Source organism: Nelusetta ayraudi, unplaced genomic scaffold (genome assembly GCF_046127955.1).
Source record: "Nelusetta ayraudi isolate G7.1 ecotype Tasmania unplaced genomic scaffold, CSIRO-AGI_Nayr_v1 ptg000004l, whole genome shotgun sequence".
Lineage (NCBI taxonomy): Eukaryota > Metazoa > Chordata > Actinopteri > Tetraodontiformes > Monacanthidae > Nelusetta > Nelusetta ayraudi.
Genome location: NW_027466054.1, coordinates 15,189,587 through 15,215,000, shown reverse-complemented (window position 1 = coordinate 15,215,000; position 25,414 = coordinate 15,189,587). Strand labels below are relative to the sequence as shown.

Genomic DNA, 25,414 nt, shown 5'->3' with positions numbered 1-25,414 from the left:
ACATGCACACGCGCTCAACAACAGTGGATCATACAGGAAATGCCACGAGTGACAAAGGAACTTAGTGTCTGCCGGGAGCTGGAGGGACTGTAAAGCATTGTGAAATTGATTTAATCCGAGTGCTGAGGGTCGCTAACCGAGACACCCATCCCCTTCTCACACCCCCTCCCGCTCCCACTTCCTCCCGCCCGGCCCCTCCCCTCCCCTCCCCAGAGCGAGGAAAGCCCCAGCCCGAAGCGCCAGCGGCTGTCCGGCCACTCGGTCTTGGAGCAGCTCACCTCGTCCGCGGCCCCGCCGTCCACCCCCTCGCCCCCCATCCGGCCGTGGGAGTCGGCACCGCCGAGCCGCAGGCAGCCTCACTACCTCCACCAGGAGCGATGCCTCACTCCGGCCAGGCACAGGCGCAGGTAAGCCCCTCCCCCACCCCACCACCTTTTTTTTTTTTTTTTTTGCAATGAAAGTTTCCCCCTCCTGAGATTTGTCGCTGTCCCTCTGCTCACCTCCCCTCCAGCCCGCCGGCGAGGCGCCAGCGCGGCCGTCTCTCCAGGCCCGCCCGCCACCTGCCCGCCCACCTCCACCACCACCACCACCACCACCTCTCCACGCCGGGCCCAGCGCCCCCTCCGCCGCCGCCCCCGCCCCACCCTCCCCGCCTCTCGCCCGCCGAGCCCCAGGATGAGAACTACCACCAGAGCGCCCACCCCTCGGCCCCGCAGCCGTACCCGCCGCACCCGCCCGCCGTCTACGGCCAGGCCACCGCCCCCGGGGGCGGCGCCGCAGCGCTGGAGGAGCCCCGGGCTTTCCACCCCCCCGCCCTGTCGTCGCGGCTGCTGCACCCGGCCGCCCACCACCACCACCACCATCACCACCATCAGCAAGGGCACCACGGCACGCAGCAGCAGCAGCAGCAGCAGCAAGGCGCCATGGTCATGGACCTGCACGACCAGGTTCGATTCCACATTGAAAGATTTTATTGGTCAGATGGCACACGGCAGTGAAATGTTGGGGGGCATACAAGGAATAATAGGAATAATAAGTAGTTTGGGGCGACTGTGGCTCAGGAGGTAGAGCGGGTTGTCCAGTGACTGAAAGGTTGGCAGTTCAAATCCCGCTCCATCCTAGTCTGCCGTTGTGTCCTTGGGCAAGACACTGAACCCTACATTTCGCCCAATGGGGTGTGAATGAATGGGTGAATGGGTGAGGCCATTGTAAAGCACTTTGGGGAAGTGTGAAGGTGCTGGGAAGTGCTTCATATATAAGTGCAGTTCTTTCCCATTTATACAAAATGCAAGGTTAAAAACATTAAAAATGTGGCAAGTATAGATGAGGGTTTTTGGAAGTGTTATGCTATATATCTAATCTAATCTAATCTGTGTGTGTTTTGGGATGCATACTTACTCTTGACTCTCTCCTTTGCGGTCAGCTGCAGCAGGCCAGCGTTCCCGTCTCCTACACCGTGTCCCAGGTCCCTCCGCACGGCCTGGCAGCCCCGCTGTGCAGCGGCCAGCACCTCCCACCTACCTGCTCCTCGCAACAGCAGGTCCCCGCCTGCAGTGTCGTCTTCAGCACTGGACAACACTACCACCCGGTGAGATGAACTCAGTAGCGTGTAGGAGGTTGTGGTTGTGAGTTTTTTTTAAATTTGCTGCTCAGACAAGAACACTGCGTACAAGACGTCTTCTTCCATAAAGCAAAACGGGCTAAAAAGTAGCTGCGAACGTTCCTGGTTCATTTCCCAGGCCTTTGCTGCCACCTTGTGGCAATGCGTTGCAGTGTGCATACAGTCAGGGAGTGCGTGCTTGTTATTGTTATTCAACGTGCTTGTTATTAAACCTTCTTCTTCTTCTTCTCCCCCAGATGCTGCAGGCGTGCTCCATGCAACACCTGCCGGTGCCGTACCCCTTCCCCTCCCTGCTGTCCAGCGACCCCCAGTTCCTGCTGCCCCACCCGCCCCACCTGTCCCCCCACCCACCTCACCTCCCGACGCCTGGGCAGTTCATACCGTTTCAGACGCAGCAGCCGAGATCGGTGAGTGCGCAACGGTTTTGCGCTCTGTGTCTGGTGTGGTGTGTGTGGTGTGTGTGGTGTGTGTGCGCGCGCGCGATTGAGGCAGGCAGCCCCCAAAAAAAGACATTTAATATGTGGCTGGCAGTGGTCGTAATGCAGCAGAACAACACAAATGAATGAGTGTTGAAGGAAAAACCTGAATAGTCTCGCTGCCAGAATCTGCCGGTCTGATTTCGTTGAGGTGTAAACACGTTTAACCTAATTATCAACGACGCAAGCGCGGCGGGCGGCGCTGCTTGGCGTGCCTCAACTAAGCTTGACTTTGCCTTTCTCCCCCCCCCTCAACACACACACACACACACACACACACACACACACACACACACACACACACAGCCCCTGCAGAGGATCGAGAACGAGGTGGAGCTCCTGGGCGAGCAGCTCTCGGTGGGCGGCGGCTTCAGCTACGGCCACCACCACCACCACCACCACCAGCCTCCCTCCACCCTGCCCCCCTCCACGCCCCTCCAGTTCCTCTCGCACCACGACCCCCTGTCGCAGGAGCTCTTCACCATGGTACGGCACCACAATGGCGCCACCTTGTCAGTCACAAGAATGAAATCCACAATCATTACAGAGGAATACTTGCAGCCTTTATTCTAAAACACCATGTTTTCCTCCGTCGTGCCCCCCCCCCCCTGCAGCCTTTCCCTCATTTTATGCCGAGGCGGTTCATTGGCCGGCGCTTCCGCTCTCAGCAGACGGTTCCGCCGTCGCCGTACCACCCCAGCTTCCTGCCTTACTTCCTGTGAGTATGACTGTGTTTTGTTTTGCACGCGCAAGGTTTGCTCTCAGGCGGCCTCGGGCCTCAGTTAACCTTTGCGCCGCTCGTCCTCACCCGCTCGCAGGTCGATGCTTCCCATGCACCCTAACGTCGCCCCCGCCATCGGCCTCGAGCTGGACGTGGAGGACGGAGAGGTGGAGAACTATGAGGTAGAATTAACTGCAGAAACTGCTGCACAGAAATTTGCATCGCACACGCAGCACGTCGACGACTTTTAAGTTGGACGTGTTCACAAGCGCAGCCTCCTGACCGCCCGCCCCCCCACCCCCCCTTGTGTTCACCTCTCAGGCCTTGCTGAACCTGGCCGAGCGCCTGGGCGAGGCCAAGCCTCGCGGCCTCACCAAAGCTGACATAGAGCAGCTTCCGTCGTACAGGTTCAACCCCAACAACCACCAGTCCGAGCAAACACTGTGAGTATCTCTGGCGCCCCTCATTGTACTCTGCACGCTGTGATCCGCACAGTTCGCTTCTCTGACACGCTACCAACCCCACTCGCTTCTTCCAGGTGCGTGGTGTGCATGTGCGACTTTGAGTCTCGCCAGCTGCTCAGAGTCCTGCCCTGCAATCACGAGTTCCACGCCAAGTGTGTGGACAAGTGGCTCAAGGTGAGTGGAGGCGTTCAGCTGTTTGGATGCACATCACTGTGCACCGTCAAGAGTGTAGTTTTTTTTATTGTTTAAGGATTCATCATTTTAGTTTAAGATATGCAAAATATCAGGGAATCTAGTTAGTAACAGTTAATATCATACAATCTTTGCTCTTCTTTTCTTTTCTCAGTATTTCAAGATGTGCAGTTTATTGTTCAGTGTTGAAACTTGACCTTGCCCCTCACCTGCGAACGGGTGAAGTTGAGTATTGGTCCTAGTGAAGTGTCTCATTTTCAAACCCCCGTCTGCTTTTCCGTCTCCTCCAGGCGAACCGAACCTGTCCCATCTGCCGAGCCGACGCCTCCGAGGTCCAGCGAGATTCTGAGTGACCGTCTGTGGACGCTCGACTCCCGCTCGGATCATCTCTCAACCCGTCGGCAAACTCGCAGAAACCGTACTTCACACATTCTTCCACATAACCGGGACCAGTCCGTGCTCCTCATTCCACAGTTTCTCTGAAGGCCCGTCTCGCCCAGTGAGCAGGAAAACCCGCACCTGGGATCACCGTCATCCGACCCACTCGCGCCCGCGTCTCGTCACCGCTGGACCTTCCAGCTTTTTCCCTTCTGAACAAACTGTGCCCCGACTTTTCTGCCTTCTTTCCATGGGCGGCCTCTTAAAATACGAATGGCCTTTAGAACGAAACACGCGGCGTCATTTGCAGGTACAACATATATATATATATATATATACATATATATATATATATATATAAAAAAAATATATATATACATAAAAATAACTGTATTTTTGTAAAACTCACTTGGAGCCTCTCCAAACAGATGCGAGCTCTCCAGTGACACAGAGACTTGTTACGTCTTAGCTTCATCGGCGTCACATAGGGTCAATTGGGAGTCCAAAGATGATAATAGTGTCATTGTTATTGTCCTGATTATAATGAATCACCCACTTTTTTGTTAGCTTGTTTTATTTTTCCACTGCCTGGTTTCATTTGCCGGCGAACATGCCAACGTGTCTCAGTGTGTAATTGCATTCCTGAGCATGAGATGAGATGAGATGCGAGGTGGTCCAGAGGTGAAGGATATACACTGTGTTTGAGTGGTGCGCTATTTTGGAACAGTGACAAATGTATTTCATTGTCTGTTTTTCAGTATTGGTGAGTCGCTTGCGTGAGTGTGAGGCCGCCAAACTACCGCTGGGAGTCCTCGTCATGCATCGCGTTGATTTTTTGTTCTTTAACGATGGTTTTACTTTTGCTTTTAACTCCCAGTTCAGTCTGGAGAAACGCACGCAGCAGAACGATCGATGACTCCAGAACAGTTTTTTTCTAAAGTTAGATATTCATCACGTTTAAAAATTGAAGATGGTCGGACCAGGATGACCTCCAGGGATGGAAATGATTGTGTCTCGTGATTTCACTCCACGCTGCTCTTCGGACTTCTTTTCTCCTGACTTTTGTTTTCTTTTTTTTTTTCTAAAGAGGATGTCTTAACTTGGAGGCAACTGATCAGGACAATTTGTCTTTCCAAAATCCGTCAAGCTCTCCATTGGGGCCTCATTATGTGAACACAGATTTTACAAAGCAGAAAAAAAAAACATTGACTTTGGGTCACTTTACAAGCTTTCCTATGGGATTGAGACCATTGAGAGGGGGGCGGGGGGGGAGAAAACAAAGTCTTGGGTATCCAAGAAGCATTCTGGGTATTGCGAGATATGTTGGGATTTCAGCGTTCCAGGAGACGGAGATGGGCGATAAGGTTGAGGTCACAGTTAGAGCTACTGTTACACCAGACGGTGAATTTGACACTTGAGCACTTTAATATGTAGATTTTAAGGAGCGACACGCTCCTCTCATTCTTAATAAACCACTGATTACTTTCCCCACGCTTTGTGTTAAAACATTTGTATCTAGTTTCGGTGAATATACTCGCCTGCCTGTGGCACCTGACAGCATCCGACGTGTTTTAGTCCCTCACGCAGAAGATGCTTTCTCTACGAGGCCCTTGCCGCGCGTAATAATGGAACCCAAACGGTCACCTCGCACAAGAAACAGGTTTTCTTAATGTACGTAGCTCGTCACAATAAATGTATATTCACAACTGGTGTTTGGTGTCAGGCAGACACCCTCGACATGGGCCTTGTAGAGAACGCAGAACGGTTTGGTTTGGTTTGTTGAAGACCCTGCGGGGTCAACCATCCCACAAGCTCTTTGAGAAACGTTTATTTTACTCCAGTTTCACCGCGTTGGTTGAAACCCGACTCTAGTTAAACCCCCCCGCAGCGAGTCCGTGTTCAGGAAGAGAGTCTCATCCTGTCATTAAGGTCTCTGGCGTCGTCAGTGTATAAAGTTATGTAAGATCTATGGTAATGGAGGCAAGTTGTGTTTTGTCTTCCTTTTCCTTTTTTTGGGGTCAGGGGTCATTTTGTGACCGAATGGGTCCATTTCGTGTGTTAGGATTTTTCTTTTTCTTTTATTTCTATTTTGTTTTTGGTTGTACTTTTTTGCTGCTTGGTACAATAGCAATTACCTCAGTCCCACTATTTATGTTTTTATCTATAAATGGCGCGACCCATATGATTGATATTCATTGATTTACTTTGCTTAATGTTTCCATGCAAGGTGTTAGGTTTGAATATATATATATATTTTTTCCTCCTTTAAAAACCAACATGAAACTTGTCATTACAATGGTGTCATAGTCGTTTCATTATGTACAATATCTGTAACCAAAATCTTTGAAGGCCTGTTATGATAAGAAATTTTTAACAAACATTTGTACATTTTGTATGAGAATTATTACTAGTTATACTTTATTAAGTAGTGCAATGATTTTTTTAATCCCTTACCCTGTCTTTTGGATTTCAAAAGCTGGTCCAACAATAAATGTATAACATCCTCTTCTATAATACTGTGTTTCCTTGTTTTCTTTATTTATGGACTTAACATTGCAGTTCACAGTTATAAAGAGAAGTAATTTTCAGGAGAGTCCACCTGGTGGCAGTGTAGGTGCTTCATCAAGCAAGGCTGTCTTATAAATCCAGGTAAAGGGACATACACTATCATTATTTCTTCTTTTTTTTTTCACAAGACATTTACATTTCTTAACTTTTGCACAGTGAATCATTTAATCAGACATTTTACCCATTTTTTTTTTTTGCATTGTCTCCAGAAATTTAAATACATTAATAAACACTTATCTAGCTACACTCCACTACTAGCGACATAGCCGCTCATTTTCCTTGACAAACTATTCACCAAACCTTTTCCACAAGTGTTATGTGTGCAGTGATTTGTGTTGGAGCTTTTGGTTTGAATTAAATACTGTCCGTTTTGGTTTTAATAGTCCTCAAGTTCGAGATTAACCGGACATGTATAGACCCACCTCATTACACATGACCTGGGACAGACTTCTGGTGGTGCTGGTCAATTCAGTTACAGTAGAGCGATCTCTTGCAGCTAATTAAGTGGACTTTCGCTGTCCAACCAAAAAGATACATGAGACAGAGACACCCCTGGGCCTCACGAGCAGGTTGCAGCATCTTCTGATGAATTTCAGCCGCCCTACTTACTGCATGTGCTATCAGCAAGAGAAAGACTTGTAGTCACCACCAAGCCAGGGTTGCACTGCATGATTAACCTCTCACCATCTTCTCGACGAGGCAACTGTCACAAGACACAAGGGATGTGTGGATAAAGGAACTAACAGAGTCAACAATACTGTTGGAAACCCACTATAACTGTTAGAACTTACGCCATATTAGGCAATACTGACTTCACCAGTGTTTTCTAACACTGTTTCTCGGTCCTGTCAGGGACATCCCTACAAATGACGTAAGCCATTTTTTTTATTCCCCTTTTTTGCTTAATAAAAAATTATCGATTAATTGTCAATGAAGAATTGAACCGATTAAATTAAATTGGTTGCAATTCATTGAATTTTTTTTACACTGAGTTTTTAATTGTTAAATGGCGTGGTGTATACCTACAGTTGTGGTCAAAAGGTTACATACACTACATGTTCCTACACCAAATCTCATGCTAAATTCAAGTTACACAATGGAATCATGACTAAACTAGCACACAGGAAGCCCTTGGATTGCTGATTTTGGGAAATTAAAAGAAAAGGCAAAAATTCCTCATTTGAGATTTATTGATATTTGTAGAACACGTTCATGTTCTTTAAAACCCAAGGTGTAGAAATGATGGGGTATAAAAGCAGCTCGACTTTACACACGCTGCATTTCGACTTGAGAATTGCAACGGGAAAGTCAAAAGAATACAGCCATGACATCAGAGAGCGAATTGTTGCCTTGCAAAAGTCAGGCTCGTCTCTTGGGACCATTTCAAGGCAGCTTGATTTACCAACGGCATCTTTTCAGACAATTGTCCACAAATGTAAGCACCTTTAAAGAACAGCTGTAATGCCATGGCCTGGTAGGAAACGGAAATGAACGTCCAGAGATGAAAAGTTTTTGGTCAGAAAGGTAAAAATTAACTCAAAGACCACCAAGAAAGCCATTGGCAATGAATTGGCTGCCTCAGGAACAAATGTCTCAGTGTCCACAGCGTCACTCTGCACTTTGTATTTATTATTATATTTTTATCTCTTATCTTGCTATGTTGTCAAATGTATGCATGAGTATGTGGAGTACAGTGCTTGAATTTCCTTCGGGATTAATAAAGTATTAATCAATCAATCAAGAGAGTTCTCCATCGACATGGGCTAAGAGGGTGCCGGGCCAGAAAGAAGCCATTACTCAAAAAGAGAGACAGAAAAGCTTGGCTGAAGTTTGCGAAACGAGCGTCTAACCGTCAAGAATAGAAACCCTGAAGGCAGTGGGTGCTTCTGCCATCTGCTGGTGACCAATGATAAAGCGTGTACATGTCTACAAACGGCTCAAATTATTTTTGTATGCCTTTTGCAATCTATGCAGTTTAACAGTGACACTTAATAAACCACATTTACGCATCAATTAAGCAACTATGAATAGAATGTGATTTTTAGTGTGTTCAAGTGAAAATGTTGAGAACCTTGAACAAAAAACAACCAACTTTAGCATTCACCAATGAAAACACATTTAAAAAAAAAAAAAAAAAAACATTATGTGCAGTGGGGAAGCTGGCTGTTGCTTTAGATTTGCACTAAATGCCTCCCCCGGTGACCCTCACTTCTGGCTCATCCCTTCACGCCATGCTCTCCTGCACTTGGTTCTTCCTTTGCCGTCTGTTCTATTTCCGTAACGAGGGACCAGAAACCTGCAGCCAATGTCTGCTCCTCTAACTGTATGGGCCGCTCCGCTGCACTTTCCCTTCTTACCAGGAGAATCATTTCCTTTCTGCAGGAAGTAGCCTCTAAAAGAGTCCTCTTAAAAATTGCACACATAGGTCCAATTTTGCTCAGTTCATACAGAGAGTTGTGTTATTCACCTTGGTCTCCAATCAAGGAGCAGTTGCATGATCAATTAAATATATGCAAATCTTTGGCTCACAATAAGTGTTTACAACCTCTTGCAAAAACACCTTGTCTTCGATTCCTTTTAAAGGTCCAGTGTGCAAATTTTGGCTTAATTTATACATTTTATATTGGTAAAACTTTAACACATAGGCCACCAATACATAAAAGGATATACTCACAGTACAATAAGAAATGTGGTTTTCCTTCCCCTCGAATGGTTCTTATATAAGAATAGACATAGCGCAGGGGTCTTGCTGCCATCTTGCACCGCCATTTTTCCAAGGCAGCTGGGTGTGGACAATCCAGCCCGCCTGACAGCGCGTTTAATATTTTGGGTGACTGCATTCGTCTTCAAATAAACCAACGAAGAAAAAGGTGGACCAGTTATCCACGTTTGTGCTCGCAGGCCACCGTAGTTCGCTGGAAAACTCGGGAGAAGGAGTGCCGCAATCTAAAATGTAACCACTTGATGTCGCTGTTTCGTGTTAAAAATCTTCAAATAATAGACACTTAACCTATTCAACCATTTGCTTGTTCTACCTTCCAAGATTTTAAATGGGGTAAAAACAAGGGTGGAGGTGGACCGGATTGGAGCGAGCACCTGGCTGAAGGTGATTTACACTGACCTGGGTAAGGTTTCAGTGCCTTCTTTTTCTCATTTATGGAAAGCTCATTAACAGACTAGAGGCTTGAGCTGCTTTTAGAGCTGCTTGCAACCCAGCTAAATGGGAGGAAGTGACAGGAGTTGGCAGGATCACACACCACAACTTCCTCAAGGAGCACACAGCAAGCCAACACAGACAGAAGTGTCCTTCTTCTTTGCAGTGTCACACCAGCATTTCTAACCTTCCTCCCTTGATTGCAAAGCAGTCCCAGGTTTTCAGGGTTTGAAGTGGCCAATCAGAGTCCTGCGTGAGGGTGGAGCTGGAGACAGACAGGGGCAGGGTCAGGTGTCCCTGATGAGGCCTGAGTGAGCATGAGATGTGAAACAGAAATAAAAATTCAGTTTCAGGTTGCTGTCTAACATCTAGATGTGAATGTTTACATGAGTGTGTTGATAATTTGAACAGCTGAGAACTCAACAGTCCCTCAATAGGCCCTCTGGCGACCAGACACGGCTGATGAAATGATACACATTGTCCTTCTGGGGATGATGATTAGGTGAAATTCCTTTCAATATGTTGCCAGTTGGGCTTGTTGGTGCCAAAGCCTGTCGAGAGTGAAGAAAACAACAACAACAACAACAACAACAACAATAACAAAAACAAAACCTCCATCTTTTTCACAGCAGAATTCTATCCCATTTTTTTTTACCGTCCCTAAAAATGTCAATTTCTCAGAAAACCGTTGCAGGACTGCAGCTCCTAATCTACCGTCTTTGACAGCAGCCGTTTCTTGCAAAAATGTTGCCACCTCGTCTCCTTTCCTGCAGCTGTCTCTCCTCAGAAGATGCTATGTAAGACCTATCCTGCCAAACTTGATCTGAATGAAAACGATTCCGAGGAGGGTTTTTCAAATTGAAAAGTGGAAGGTGTTGGCAGCAGCAGCCGCAGCCGCAGCAGCAGCCGGGGCAGCAGCAGCAGCAGCCGGGGCAGCAGCAGCAGCAGCAGCAGCCGGGGCAGCAGCAGCAGCCGGGGCAGCAGCAGCAGCCGCAGCAGCCGCAGCAGCAGCAGCGTCTCGGCCACGTCCAGCCAGAAGGTGCTGGAGGTGATGATGGTGTAATTTGGTAGGCTGGAGAGGGAGGTTGGATAACTTTTGCTGAGGCACACGCAGCACTCTGCAGCAGATTGAAATGTCCAGTGGGTCGTGTGAGAAAATAACATATGGGTTAAATGGCCCAGACAGAGAGGGATTTGTGCACATTCCACCTCCACTACATACTTGTCTTTCTGGGATTGCAATAAAGATGAAACGATGACAAGAAGACACAAAAGATTGGATTACATTTTTCCATCCATCCCAATATCCAATATCCACTTCTTCCTGCACTCAGTCTCCACGGGTCTGCTGGAGGTCCCTGCTGTCATAGGGTGAAGGCAGGGTGACCACCTGGAGAAGTCACTAGTTCACCGCAGGGCCACATCGAAAGACAAACAAAGGCAGACAACCATTCGCACTCGCACACTCTTAATGTATGACATTATTCAATGAAGCAAATTGGTTTATTCTTCCTTTTTTCCTTGTTGTTTTTAAACCAAGAACAATTACAGGAATGTTTTCAGCATGACCTCATACTATGTGCACCACAACCCTGTATCTCCCCCTCCATCCCCTTGCCCCTGGCCAGGAGCGAAGCACGCTGGCCAATGTTAGCAGCTGAATCCGAGATGGTTTATTCATGCACGGCACGCTGGGATGTCTAAAAGAGGAGCAGTTGTCCGTGTCTTCTCCTCCTTATTGCTTTCACACCCGCAGCCTTTCTCTCCGCTCAGCCCCTTCCCTCTGCAGCCGAGTGGCCTGCAACATGCACCCTCATCCACTCCCCACACCGTGTGATGTGAAATCGTGGCCACGTGCTCCAGTGCAGCCTTTGCAGACACTCCTGGTTTGAGAGTCCCAGGCTTCCTCAAGAGATTCTTCTCTTTCTTTACAAAGGTCAGATCTCTAGATGTGAGTGTTTCAACGCAAACCTTCTGAGTGGAGTTGTCAAATGAATTTTCAGATTTTTCTTTGGAGTTGACTGACGGCCGAGAGACACGCACTGTGAAAGAGAAAGATCGCTGAGGGAATTGTACAACAAAAAAAAAGACACTGCTGAGACAAATGTTTTAAAGGGTGCAGGAGAGGGGAAAAAATGTCTTATTGTTTTATACAAACATTCCTAAAAAAAAAATATATATAAAATAACAAATATCATGGAGATGTGATGGAGAGGATATTTTACCCAGTGACGTTTTGAGATATCAAGTGATGTGGCAGATCTGGAAATTAAACAGAAAAAACATCAGTCTTTACTCTCTGAGTGTCTTTGTTGGGATTTCACACAGTGGTATTTTAGCTGCTTTGTTCTGACGTCATCTGCCTGCTCATGGCTTAAAGGTCTGGGTCAATGTTGGAGAAATGATCCTTATTCTTATTCTTATGATTAGTTTTCTGTATGTATCTTGTTGTTGCTGCTGCCTGTGCACTTATTTCTCTCTTGTGCTCGACTGCGGCTCCGTTGCCATCAGCGCAGGCAGAGGAGCCGCCAGCTGGAACAGTCACTGGGAGCGCAACATCACTTCCAGCCGTGACGCGAAGCTTTTTCACCCCGGTCCAACTCGATGCTCCACCAGCGCCCACACGCACGGCTCCCTCCCTCCACCCCCGGTTCTACTCACTGTCCCCTCCTCCACCCTCCCGTTTTTTTTTCTTTTTTTTTTTTTCTTAAACGCGCCGCAACTTGTTTGCGCTTCACGAGAACACATCACCACACTTTAAGGATCCAAACTACGGGAAAATGGTAATCATTTTATGCACATGAAAACTAAACAAAACTCTCGACCAGGTGACATTTGAGCGGGAGAACGACGAGCGCGCCACTCACCGGGACTGCCGGGGAGCGCGCACGGACTCTTTGGCGGGATGTAAAAGGGAACCCCGACATGTATCGGCCAGGTGGACCTTTTTTAGGCGTTATCCCCTTCATATCATAAACGAAATTCCTGTTTTTTTTCTTTTTCTCCTCCCCGTCCTGTCGCCCTGCGCGCATCTCAAGAGTCCAGAAACGAGGAGGAGCGGACGGAGAAGGAGTGGGACGAGAAAAGAGAGGCAGAGAAGACAAGACAACATTTTCTGGATCAGGACTAAATACAAGAGAAAAAAAACCCCTGAATGTTCTTGTTTTAGAAACTTTTTTTTCTGTTTCGGAGGGAAACACCACAAAGAGTGGAGATGACTGCCAACAATGTTCACTTGCTCTTCATCCTCTTTCTCATCAGTGAGTTGGTTTCTATCTATCTATCTATCTATCTATCTATCTATCTATCTATCTATCTATCTATCTATCGTTTGTGACCATTAGAAAGGCTTGTTTTTAGCTCTCGTGTTATTCTTTAAAACGACCCCTCAGGAGTGTGAAATACCCACAACGCTTGATTACCTCGCTGTTCTCAGCGAGCTACAGTAGTTCACCCTGATCGCCTCGCAGCATGATGTCTATGCAATTACTTGTAAGCATGTCTGCATGGATGTAGTTGTGCGGTGAAGGAGGGTTGAAGTACCATGTTACATAACCGAGCTATCCTGCTTGTTTTTGGGCCAATTAATTTGAATTTTTTTCTCTATTAGATTTTATTTTATTTTTAAATTTAAAGTGTTGTTATTGTCCAAACGACTACTTAGCTTTATTCTGAAAAGCTCCAGACAAATGAAGTTACCAGGATTTTGTCCTTTGTGTTGTGTTAACATGTTTAGAGACAGTAACTTCCAGCAGCCTTGGAGACATGGATTTGGATAACTGTATGCAGCAATTACACTCTTAAAATACTCCAAAGTCTTGGCTCCTTTAATAATTTACCGGGGGTTACTTTACATCTTCCTGCCACAAAGCCACCGGAGACTCTGAAGCCTCCTCTGCCATCCTAAAAGAAGAGCTTCCTATTGTTAACCCACTTCAGGTTCCGCGGGTTGCCGGTTGACCTCGGCTTCGTTCGCCGATGGTCTTGTTGCACTTTCCGCTCTTTTCACGGAGCTTTTGAAAAAACAAACTAACAGGAGTACGAGACCAAAAAGACATGAATCAGTGTCCTCAATTTTCACATCTGCTCTACAGTAACAGCTGGACCCTGACGCAGATCGGCCGTGACAGGCAGCGTAGTGTAGCACTAGTGGGTAACATCCATCAGGGCGGAGATACCCTGGAATCCACCTTTAAATTATTGAGGCGATGTAACCCACCGAAGAGGCATGTAGCACTTCTCCGTGTCTTCCGCCGTGTTGTTGTGAGTGTTTTTGTTTCCCTGAAGGCCCGATGTCTTGACCAAGCTCGGTGCTGCACCATCTTGCTATGGCACTTGGTCTCGGTTGGTTGCTGTTAAAACTGTTCCGGTTTATAAAGTTGCTATTTATAAAAAAGTGACGCATACTGGAAGAAACCTATTGCATCTTGCAAATGGTACTCGCAAGATGCTAAATTGAAGCGGCACACAGGTGTGGACAAGGACATATTTATAACTTACTTCCTGCTCTGCGATGAGCCGCTATGCACCACTGGTGTTCAGCTTAACTATTAGCAAAGCCAGTCAGGGCAAAAGCAAAAATAATTTGTAAGGCATTTCTTTATTAGTATTCTCTAAATGTGAAAGTGTCCTTCTGATTAAACTGCCGCTTCTGCAGCGTCCATGCTAGCCTCTGGGACAGCGGCAACCTTAGACCTGCATACATGTATTTGTTTTTGCATTTCTTTTCAAGGCTTTTATGGATGTCTTGCAGCATTTGTAGGCTGCTTTTGTCACAACTACGTAGGCGCTGGCTGGTACAGCAACCCTCACTGGAAACACTGAACGTTTGCCAAGAGACTTCCATGTTAGCAGAGACTTTAGGAACTCACAATCTCACAGGAAGAGTTCTCAGTTGAACCTTGGTGAACATGGTCAGACATTCCTAAAGGTGAGGAATTTGCTTTTGTTTGCTTTCTGTTTTTTACAGTTTGCAAAAATAAATAGCGTGGGTGGGACCAGGAAGTGCTCCTTATTTTAGATCAGAGGGGAGTGTGGCAGTCAAATATTCATCCAGTTGCTAATTTTCCTGTATTTGTGCCCAAGTCCAATATCCAAGTTTCTACCTTAGAGTTGTATCACGTCTACTTTTTATAGATACCCTCAATAAGAAATAATGTCATGCAACTCTTCAGCTTAACTCTTTTTTTTTCTCAAAAGCCGTCTTTTTTATCCGTAATTGGTAAGCCATTATTCATTTAGCTAAAAGCCTTCAACATTCCCTGTGATGCAAAAAGCAGGAAGCAGCAGGACGCGAGTAAAAAGAGGAGCATCAATGTTCTTTTCGCTTCCCTAAACTTGTAATCCCAAAAACAGACAAATTCACATGGCACTAGGGGGTCCGAAGCGTCCCCAACGTGGAACGTCACTGGGCCTGCTGTCGCACTTTTTTTGACAGTGTTGACGTAACGGCAACGGGAGGTGGGATTTGGGTCGGAAACGTTTTACCTCTTACTTATTCATACAGCCACTTTTACATAACCAATAATTTAGGGCTGAGGAGACACTCAGCTTCAGGGATCCTCACACAGGAACGGACGCTCGACTGGATCTTTGTTTGTTTTTTTCAGTCAGACTGCTAGCGCACCCACGCACACACACAAAGAAACCATGCAGTGCCTTACTGCCCTTCGGTTAATGTACCTCATTTACGGACAACTTATTCATTGTTAATCATTCATGAGGACACAGGGCACGATTTGACAGAGAGAAAATGATGGAAGAAACTGCAGCACATGCACACAAACGACACACGCAATAACATTTTTTTATTAAGAGTGACAACAACAGGGAGAACAACGTCCTTTGAAAATGCAACAGCTCACTAAGATCCGCCTACTATCAAAAGTGCAATTGTGCACTTTTGCACAAAACATTTGTCACATTTACATCGAGTGTGCTGTGTTGTGTTTTGTCGTGTTATGCGCAGGCAGCCGGGCCGAGAATGCAGAGGAGCGTCTGGTGAACTACCTGTTGGGTCCGGAGCGCTACAACAAACTGATCCGACCGGCTGTCAACAAAAGTCAGCAGGTCACCATCTCCATACAGGTGTCGTTGTCTCAGCTCATCAGTGTGGTGAGTCTGCTTTCACTTTGAAACACACACTGTGTCAGGACAGCTGCTGTGATAACCTTAAAAAACAACAACAAAAAAGAAAACTGAATTCATCAATTTCCGGTCATTTCTTCTCCATGTCAACATTATAGCTACACCTTAGCACACTGTGGCTTTGTGCTTTGTTTTGTTTCAAGTGTTTCGCCAAGCCGGCTGAGGGTAAAGTGAAAGTATATGTATTTTTTTTTTTTACCCAAGAAAAGCATTGTAATAATTAACGTAAAAGTAAATAAAGCACAACATAACACAAGCAAAACAAGTAAAGTTAACCTGTAGCTAGGCTAGCAGTTGCATCCTTCCGTTTAAAGCAAAAACTGCCAACAAGAAATGGTAGCATGCGTGCAAAATGCAGCAGGTAGCAGTAAAAAATACAGAAGTAGTAGATTTGCATAAAGCCACTCTGTGGCCACAGATGTCTGAAAATGTAGGGATACTTTTTTTTTTATTTTATTTTATTTTTCCCCCTCAGTCCAAATAAACCCTGTACACACTGGACCTTTAAATCCACCTTTTTGACATTTACATATGGCTGGAAAATGTTTTATTTTTGCTCCAATATGGTTACGCTGTTGTGTAGCTTACCTAACGGCTTGTTCTGATATTTGGGTTTGACCTTTTTGTGCAGCTCGCGTAAACCACTGAAACAAGAGCATTGACATTAGAATAATAAAACCTTTTACATTTCGCTATATTTGAAAAAGAAAAATGGTTTCATGGTACAGTTTTTTTGTTTTTCCACAGAATGAGAGAGAGCAGATAATGACAACCAACTTGTGGCTATTTCAGGTATGCTAGATTCCGATCAGCTGCTCAATCCACACACTGGGGTTTGCTATGAACAGTGTGAGGAGTTTATAATCACAACACTCTCTGCAGGAGTGGAATGACTACAGGCTGAGATGGGACCCAGAAAAGTATGAGGGCATCAAGAAACTGCGCATCCCGTCCAAACACATCTGGCTCCCTGACATAGTGCTGTACAACAAGTGAGTCTGTCCACCCAAACAAATGGCTGGACCTCTTTTCTTACGCTGAATTGATGGAGTGTTATAAAACAAATAAAACACATGAAGGCTGCGGACTGACATCCCAGAATTGCAGCATAGCATCAGTTGAGTCGCAAATACATTATTTCCTGTATTCAAACGTTTTCCGACTTTATTATCGACACAAAAGAGGTTGAAAAAATGCATAGTAAGCATGTTTTCCATGGGGATTTTTTAATTAAAAACCTCATTCACATTCCTTTAAAGCCTGTTTTTGCTGAAGTGAAGTGAAGGGGATTAGCTGAGTGCTGAATCGATGTCTTGTTCAGGCTTAATATTGCCAGTCATGAAGGAGAGTTTTGTCTGTCTGATTGGCATCGCGAGCATGTTTAGCTCCCCCCAAATACGTCTTTTTCAAATGTTCCATATTAAACCCATTTGTCAGACCTTTTTTTCATCCTGTACTCGAGTGGAGCAACCTCACCCAAGAAAGCGCCATATTTAGCCCTCTGTTTACAGCCTCCAGCAAGAATTCTCAGTATTACCTTTCCAAGCTACTTGCAGTAGTGCACTGACGGGTTAGGGGCACATTATTGTTGGAAAACGTAAAGTATGCACAATTTGGGACCATCAAACAACTCAACCTCCAACCTTGCTTGCAGTGCTGACGGCGTGTACGAGGTCTCCTTCTACTGCAACGCCGTGGTCTCCAACACGGGGGACATTTTCTGGCTCCCGCCGGCAATCTACAAGTCAGCTTGCGCCATCGAGGTGCAGAACTTCCCCTTCGACCAGCAGAACTGCACCCTCAAGTTCCGCTCGTGGACCTACGACCACACGGAGGTGGACCTCATCCTCACCAGCGACTTCGCCAGCCGCGACGACTTCACGCCGAGCGGCGAGTGGGACATCGTGTCACTGCCGGGGCGCAAGAACGAGGACCCCAACGACATCACCTACCTGGACATCACCTACGACTTTGTGATCCAGCGGAAGCCGCTGTTCTACACCATCAACCTGATCATCCCGTGCGTGCTCATCACGTCGCTGGCCATCCTGGTCTTCTACCTGCCGTCGGACTGCAGGGAGAAGATGACGCTGTGTATCTCGGTGCTGCTGGCACTCACTGTGTTCCTGCTGCTGATATCCAAGATCGTGCCGCCAACGTCTCTGGCCGTACCGCTCATCGGTCAGTACCGTACTTATTGCGTCAAAATAAGTGCCACGTTTCTGTTCTGTTCAGTGATTTGGTGTAAGGCTGGGTAAAGCAAAAAAAAAATGTATAACGTAAAAAACAAGAAAACCAAAAACCATCTTTAGAAGGTCCATTTATCTGGCAGTTGTCAAGAGATCCCTTCTCTGTTATTGGTAAATATACAAACAAGGTCCCATTGTGTTTTGCAGACAAATCATTTCAAAAGATGCTGCCGTGTTGTAGAGGTGTTTACAAACCATTTGTTTTAAACATGCCTATTTAAAGTATGTGTGGAAGGACTAACAGTCCATATGTTGGATACGATAAGCTTTGATGTGGAAAACGATCATGTCTTCCCACCCTTCCATTAAGCTCCTTCTGCAAGTATTCAGTTTTTTTTGGGGGGGCGGGGGGTTGGTTGGAACAGTGCCTCTTTGGCTAACAACCAACCAACCAATCAAACAAAAAGACAACACTTGGCAGGCAGAGACACTGTAATTGGGTGTCTCTACTGAAACGGGATATATCCTCCACCACAAAGTCAGTTCTGTTGTGCATCCAGTTCAGATTAAACAGTTCCCTGCACATTTACCAGTTTAAAAACCACCAAAGCCATAAAACAGTCCATTTGGGAGTTGGGTTACTACATGAAACATGCAGAGATCGCTGCTCTTTTGAACTGAAGGAACAGAAGTGTGAAAGTCATTGGATGAGTTCTCTCCAAACACTTGTGAGTGTAAGTGTGTTCTGTTCTCAACCTTCCCTCCTCTGTCTTTGTCGATCTGAAGGTAAATACCTGATGTTCACCATGGTGCTCGTCACCTTCTCCATCGTCAGCACCGTTTGCGTCCTCAACGTGCACCACCGCTCGCCCTCCACTCACCACATGCCCGAGTGGGTCAAACGCTTCTTCCTCAGCCGCCTGCCCACCTTCCTCCTCATGAGGCGGCCGGGCTCCAGCGACGCCCGCCAAAAACTCCGCCAAAAGTTCGCCAACCAGAGGAGTAGCGGTGCCAGTAGCAGGACGTACAGCCACGGCAGCACGGACAAGAAGCAGTACTCCAACATCAGGCTAGGCGGGATCCAAACAGACGCAGATTCCTTCTACGTCAACGAGGACTTGGCACAGAGGTTTTGCTGGAAGGCTGGCGACCTCCCAGACGGTGGCGGCGGCAGCGGCAGTGGCAGCTTTTCAGACTTTCGGAGGCATCAGCCTGTTCAGTGGGAGGCGGATCTGGAGGAGGCGGCAGAGGGGGTGAAGTACATCGCTGAGCACATGAAGACGGAGGACGATGATGAAGGCGTGAGTAGGAAAAGTCGTAATGCAATCAAATTGTACGACGGCATAAAAATTGTTAATTGCTTAAGGTCAAGGTTATAAAATTTTTCAGAAAGCCTGATATTTAAGGAAGCCCACCTTTATAGCGCATTTCGTATTTCAGGCACTGTCAGGTGGGCTTCTTTAGATAATGGTGGTACAAGATGGCAGCTAACGAGGATGAAGATCCTTATTACGCTATGTATATTCTTACACATGTATATATATATATACATATGTATATATATATATATATATATATATATATATATGTATATATGTATACATATATGTATATATATATATATATATATATATATATATATATATATGTACATACCAATATAAAAAATCTACAGTATTTGTTTTTTCAAAAGTCGCCTATGGACTGGTGTCGAAATTAAGCATGTGTGCTAAAAACACTAAAGCAAAGAATCATATTTGTGACTACTGCAACGGTGTTAATGGGTTTGTGATGTCCATATCAAATAAAATAAACATAACATAAATTTACAACCATTGGTGCCTTTCCATAAAAAGTGAACTTTTAAAAAATTAGCTTCAAAAGAAGAAAAATAATAAAGCGCGAGTGCTGCGTTTTCATTTGGAGTAATTTGATGCAAATGAACAAGGCTGCATGAAGAGTGGTGACAATGATAGGAGAGTGCTGTGCTGCTAAACCCTGAATTATTCTTATAAAACAAGCTCTGATATTTTTTTTTTGTTGTTGCCAAATAAGGTTGAGGAACATTTTGATCTTCTCAACTGTCCAATATGGAAGGTTTCACACGTGACCTGAATGTTCGCCGGGTCTAATTGTATTTGACAAACCTGTTTGTCATGAAACGTCCCTGCTTGTTTTCTCTAATTCGGAAAAAAAAACACGAGAACCACCTGGAGCAAGCGTCCTACCAATTAGAGGAAGTTGTTTTGAATGATGCCGCTTCTACCTTTTCCCAACGTGACTCTCCAGATCATCGAGGACTGGAAGTACGTGGCCATGGTAATCGACCGGCTCTTTCTGTGGATCTTCATCCTGGTGTGTGTGGTGGGAACGCTGGGGCTCTTCATGCAGCCGCTGTTCCAAAGCTACAACACGCCCACTGCAGACGAGTTGGAGTAGGTTTTTATGTATTAATGATTTCTTTTTTTTATCAACCACATGGCGTGGTGCTCTCACATGGGAACGTGGCATATACATTGACCTGCATATCCTCGTCCTGCAGGTATGGAGATTTCTAGGATTCATCTGGCATGAGAGAAGGGTTCCATTGAAACACCTCTCTGGTCTGACCTGACTGGTTGGAAGGAGCTTAGACTGTGCAGCTGGACCAACAGTGGCCGAGAGTTTTTTTTTTTTCTTTTTGTTTTTGGTGCACGACTTCTCGTTTTAATGGACTCTCCTCCGTCTCAGCTCTGCCATCACTACAGATACTAAGAACCTCTTACCAGCTTTTTCCAAAGACTCTCCGTGACACAATAACCAAAAAAAAGTCACAGGCCATTTTCCCTCCTGTGTACAAACTTCCACAGTATCCGACCACTAAGAAAAGAAAAATACAAACAAATGGAAGGCGGAGCTACTTTGGCAGTGCATCTTAAAGTAGAACATAAGGTTTAGTCTATTGCAGTATTTTTTTTTAAGAAAAAGAAAAACGTGAAATATGACACATTAGCAATTGTCCATGTTGACTCTGTACTGCAGGCATCTCAAAAGCCTCTCACAAGCCCAACGGAAGCAGTAGGAGAACTCTATGTCCCGTCTGTTGTTCTCCTCATAAAAGTATTAATGCGTCGTATCTCCCCTGCTCTGTCCTTTTCTCTTTCCCAGCCATATTCTTCTTCCCGACCGTCCACCTCCTGAGCACTTTTCTAAATGTCCCAGTGCTTTGTCTGTAACGCTAGAGAACATTTATCCTCCTCAAGCATCCTCTACTTATCATTGTTTGACTAGTTTTCTTTTTGGTGTCTATTCATTTTCTTCCCCCCTTTTTTAACCACATTAAAACAGTAGCAGCACAAGCATCAACAAATGTGACACATAGTGTAATGTATTTATGTGTTAAAAAAATAAAAATGAATGTGAGCTTGGTGTCATTAGACAGTGTTGGTTCTTTGGCAAATGACTTTTCTCTTGTTTAAGCAGAATGGTTTTACTGAAGGAGCTTCCCAGTACTTTTAAAGGTTGACCACACACAGAGGTATCTGGAAAATGTTATTTTTCTTTCTATATGTTTTATTAATGACCACCCTTGCATCTCCGTTTTTACAAGTTCTACAAGTTACGTTCTGCTGTGTCGTCTTTACAGACTAGCATTGACTTCCTCCCTCGTGCATTCAATTTCTGCTTCTTTTCCCCCTTGTCTCCAGTCTGTTTGCATTAAGTGAGCTTTGTCAACAAACAGAACTCAAACACATTGGTTTCACCAATCACGAAATACTGACAGGTTATTGTGTGTGCGTGTGTGTGTGTGTTTTGTGTGTGTCAAATCAGTTAAAACTCTTTTGAACCTCCGCTGCAGAATTTCTACTGAAGCGGAAAAAGTTCACATATGGGCCAAAAGCTTGATTTGTTTGCTTGTTGTTGTGCTCTGCTGCGCGTGTGTCTGTCTGTGTGTGTGTGTGTGTGTGTGTGTGTGTGTATGTGTGTGTTCCAGAAAGCCCTCCTCAGTCCGCAGGAAACATGCCACACAGCACTGAGGTACTTTAGTTCTCTCGGTGTGTGTCTGCGCCGGTGTGTGTGCGCCCAACACAACTTTGTGAACCCCATCTGCCAGCGAGAAGGTAACATCAGGTGAAAACCACCTCACCCCTCTCAGCAGTCAGCAGCTTTTAGACACACGGCCAGAGCAGACCGCCGCGTTGCCGCGCGCCACTGCTAACACACACTCACTGGGACGCACACTCTCCCTCACACGCACACAACTGGCTGATAAGATTTAAGTTGCCTAAATCCTTTATCTCAGCAAAAGTGGCTCACTGACTCAAGGAGTCGGCACGTCAGCAGAAATACCAGCAGTGAGCCTCCGCTGTGGAGGACAGCTATTGACGGAACACATATTTACAGGCCTGGCTGTGTGTCTAAGAGCGCGAGTGCGCGCGCAAATTATTTATCAGGCGTCCCACTCCATCAGCGCGATGTTGAATAGAGTATAAAGGAGACAGATAGGTGGAGGTAAAGGCAGAGGAGGGCAGAGAGAGAGCAGCTTGACCACAACGTTGCTCCCTGCAATGCGACCAATAAAGTTCAATTCAAAGTCAGCTAGTGCTCCAAATAGTAAATGATGATGATGTAAGGTACAATGCAAGAAGGTTGTGGGTTCGATTCTCGGGCCCGAGGTCTTGCATGTTCTCCCTGCGTCTACAAGGGTTCTCCGGATTCTCCAGCAATCAGCCACATTTTTAATTGACAGCTCAAATTGTCTGCAATTGTGAGCGTGGATGACTGTCTCTCTGTTTTTGCCCTGTGATGCGATGTCACATCACCCATCGGTTCTCGAATACCCGTTCTGAAGCCTAGTGATTGGTTTCACTGTCGGCACCATCTTGAGCTTCTGGTCAGTTTTGAAACCACAAGATTCCACAGTTGGATTTGTGGGTGGTACACGAGGTGAGAAACGATTGGAGTGTGGATGATTGGAGCATTGTGAACAAACACCTGGCCAACCAGCTAGTAAGACGTCTACAGCTACTAAACTTTAGCCGCACCCACAAAATCATAACTTTATTTTATAAGAGCTTATCTGATGATTTTTTAAAATAGTGATTTAGACGAACACATTTGTTTTCGCCAGTTTGTCACGATATGAATTTAATTTAGGGCTCCGTTGCAGAATTTGTAATACGCTATTAGCCTATTTGCAACCAGCTTTGGCGGTCCCTGCTGGCCAAACGATAGAATGAAGGTTTTTGGTACGTTTACGTTTCTTTTTACTAGTTTTCAATTATGGCTGTGTCTCCTTCTTTGACTTGATGCTGAAAAACCCACGTGCACACTCATGCCCTCATAACTGTGCGTGGTTTCGGTGTGTTGCGCCCCTGCGGCAGTGATGGTTCCTGAGGGTTTGCGACTCCAGCGCTCCCTCAGCCAAACCTTCACACGTGCCAGGCCGTCTTTTTTCCTCCTCCTTCCCCTATTAGTGCACATCCCCCGTCCTCCCTCCCTCTCCTCTCCCTTCTGCTCTTCCACTCCTTTACCCCTTAACGCCTTCCGCAGCATTTTGTAAATTGCATGCGGAGAACTCGGAGCGTGAACTAAAAATAAGCTGGTGATAAAGTCAATTATCCACTGCCTTTTTCACGCTACATGCCCAAGTATCTCGGAACACAGGCTGCAAGGCTGCCAGACACCACGCAGTCCCCAGCCAGTGCTCGGAGGCCTCCACCTGAGTCTTTTACTTTTCACCTATATAATCATCATCATTACAAATGAAATGAACAGAGTACATTTATGTATTTATTTATTTATTTATTTATTATTTATTTTTTTTACGCATTTATTTTAAATTTCAATGGCTTAGCTTAGCATTTCGGACCTTACAAGTACAATTGGCAGCTTTTTTTTTTTTTTACCCATCATTTTTTTCTTAGCCTTATACAAACAGTTCCCAGTTAATCCATCAGAGCGACAAAACCTCTGACCAGCTGTTTCCTCAAGACAGGGATGTGACTAGAACAGAACTTTATGCGTATCCAGACAAATTTCGGTGGCCCTGGACAATCCTGTACAATTAAGGAGAATCATCTAGAAACAAGATGGTACGCTGATGAGCTAACCTGGATAGCGGGAAACCACACCCACACTCAGCAATTAAATAGTTATATATTAAATAGCCTGTGGTGAAGTGTTTACAATTCAAAATGTCAGAATTTTCACTCGACAGCTTCTGTTTCAACATAAAAAAAAAACTGACAAATAATTTTGGTTTTACAGCACAACAATTTTTTTTAATGACTGATGGTGGTAATCGAGACAATTGGACAACAGAGACTATTGACTATTGATGCAGCCTGAAAATGCTTTGATATGATGTCACTGCCAGTCAGAAAATCATCAAAGTCCAGCATCACAATCATTGGTGTGTTAGACAGGCAGCGAATAGAACGAATATGGATTGGCCATATCGTCTTATCAATTTGGGACTTGTCTTTCCAAAATGAAAGACACACAAAATTGCACTATTCTTTGTTGGGTGATGGATTCTGAAGCCATGTCATTGTACTGCCAGATTATGGGAATCATGGGGAACAACTCATGTGGTCAACAGAAAACTGTTTCTCTGACACACAGGTCACGGATGAAACCTCACTGTGAAACAGTGATTTCTGCGTATCTGTGGATTCTCCTCATGTTGCCTGCTTAGTGTTATTCCTTCAGTCAGCTCGTCCCACAGAATAACCCACTCTCCACTGTGCACAACATTTGATGGCCCGCTGCATCAGTTTGCATACATGCATATTGGGGAGAAAATAAATAAATAAATAAATAAATAAATATATATATATATATGTATATATATATATGTGTGTGTGTGTGTGTGTGTGTGTGTTGCCTGAAGATGACTAGACAGGACACCTGCAGAAAAAGACTTCACCCACTTACAAACTGAAAGTGAAATTAGAGGCACACACATACACACACACACACACACACACACACACACACACACACACACACACACACACGGCCTGGTGCACGGTTGAAAATCTGTATCTCTTCAGATGTTTTCCAGTCCTTGCAGCTGTGATTTGAGCTGCACTTGGCATCTCACTCTGAAGTGGGTCCCTTTTCTTTTTTTTTTCAGTTCATTTTGGAAATCCGAACCATGTACAAACATCCCCAGTGTTGACGCTACATTTGGACTCTAATTACCGACTTCCACTGCTGCCACCGCGCTGATGAATAAAAGATATGCGGCTCTGCCAGACAGTAATAAGTGCAGTGCTCTTAGACGGCACTTATCGTGTACTAACAGAGATTGGCGCTTGTTTAAGCATCGCTCTTGCCTGTGGCTTAGGCCTGCATGAGTGTCAGACACTCCTCTTCACCACCCCACCCCGCCAACATCACAATCTGTAACAGTCGAAGCGAGGCTGCCAGGGTGGTGAGCCGCCACGTCGTCTTCACATTCATACCCTTCACTCGACGATCCCGGGACGTGCCGACTCGTCACGTCGAAACCTGGGGA

At 45.6% G+C, this 25,414-nt stretch overlaps 2 protein-coding genes across 4 annotated transcripts in view; both read left to right on the top strand.

Annotated features, from left to right (window-relative positions):
* Nucleotides 1-6,366, top strand: part of rnf38 (ring finger protein 38) — a 22,148-nt gene extending 15,782 nt beyond the window's left edge. For 2 of the 3 annotated variants that reach the window (XM_076037444.1, XM_076037455.1), the window contains 10 exons: nucleotides 214-407; nucleotides 512-947; nucleotides 1,424-1,588; nucleotides 1,858-2,028; nucleotides 2,404-2,583; nucleotides 2,712-2,815; nucleotides 2,916-3,000; nucleotides 3,140-3,261; nucleotides 3,357-3,456; nucleotides 3,765-6,366. In XM_076037444.1, coding sequence (XP_075893559.1) covers nucleotides 214-407; nucleotides 512-947; nucleotides 1,424-1,588; nucleotides 1,858-2,028; nucleotides 2,404-2,583; nucleotides 2,712-2,815; nucleotides 2,916-3,000; nucleotides 3,140-3,261; nucleotides 3,357-3,456; nucleotides 3,765-3,827 — 1,620 coding nt within the window. In that variant the 3' untranslated portion in view covers nucleotides 3,828-6,366. Of the gene's footprint in view, nucleotides 1-213; nucleotides 408-511; nucleotides 948-1,423; nucleotides 1,589-1,857; nucleotides 2,029-2,403; nucleotides 2,584-2,711; nucleotides 2,816-2,915; nucleotides 3,001-3,139; nucleotides 3,262-3,356; nucleotides 3,457-3,764 lie in introns of those variants that run through there. The other variant, XR_012928291.1, reaches the window with a different exon arrangement.
* A 6,090-nt stretch (nucleotides 6,367-12,456) lies between these two features.
* On the top strand, nucleotides 12,457-20,867 carry chrnb5a (cholinergic receptor, nicotinic, beta 5a). Its single transcript, XM_076037156.1, has 8 exons — nucleotides 12,457-12,834; nucleotides 15,543-15,688; nucleotides 16,469-16,513; nucleotides 16,604-16,713; nucleotides 17,376-17,902; nucleotides 18,697-19,211; nucleotides 20,200-20,345; nucleotides 20,453-20,867. Exons 1-8 carry the CDS (start codon nucleotides 12,789-12,791, stop codon nucleotides 20,466-20,468), a joined length of 1,551 nt encoding a protein of 516 aa, XP_075893271.1. The 5' UTR covers nucleotides 12,457-12,788; the 3' UTR covers nucleotides 20,469-20,867.
* Nucleotides 20,868-25,414: the final 4,547 nt, after the last annotated feature.

Bases quoted from the DNA above. Each gene is read 5' to 3' on its own strand.
- chrnb5a (XM_076037156.1), top strand. From the start codon at position 12,789: ATGACTGCCAACAATGTTCACTTGCTCTTCATCCTCTTTCTCATCA. The intron at 15,689-16,468 runs GTGAGTCTGCTT...GTTTTTCCACAG, and splicing joins TGTCTCAGCTCATCAGTGTG to AATGAGAGAGAGCAGATAAT. The intron at 16,714-17,375 runs GTGAGTCTGTCC...CCTTGCTTGCAG, and splicing joins GACATAGTGCTGTACAACAA to TGCTGACGGCGTGTACGAGG.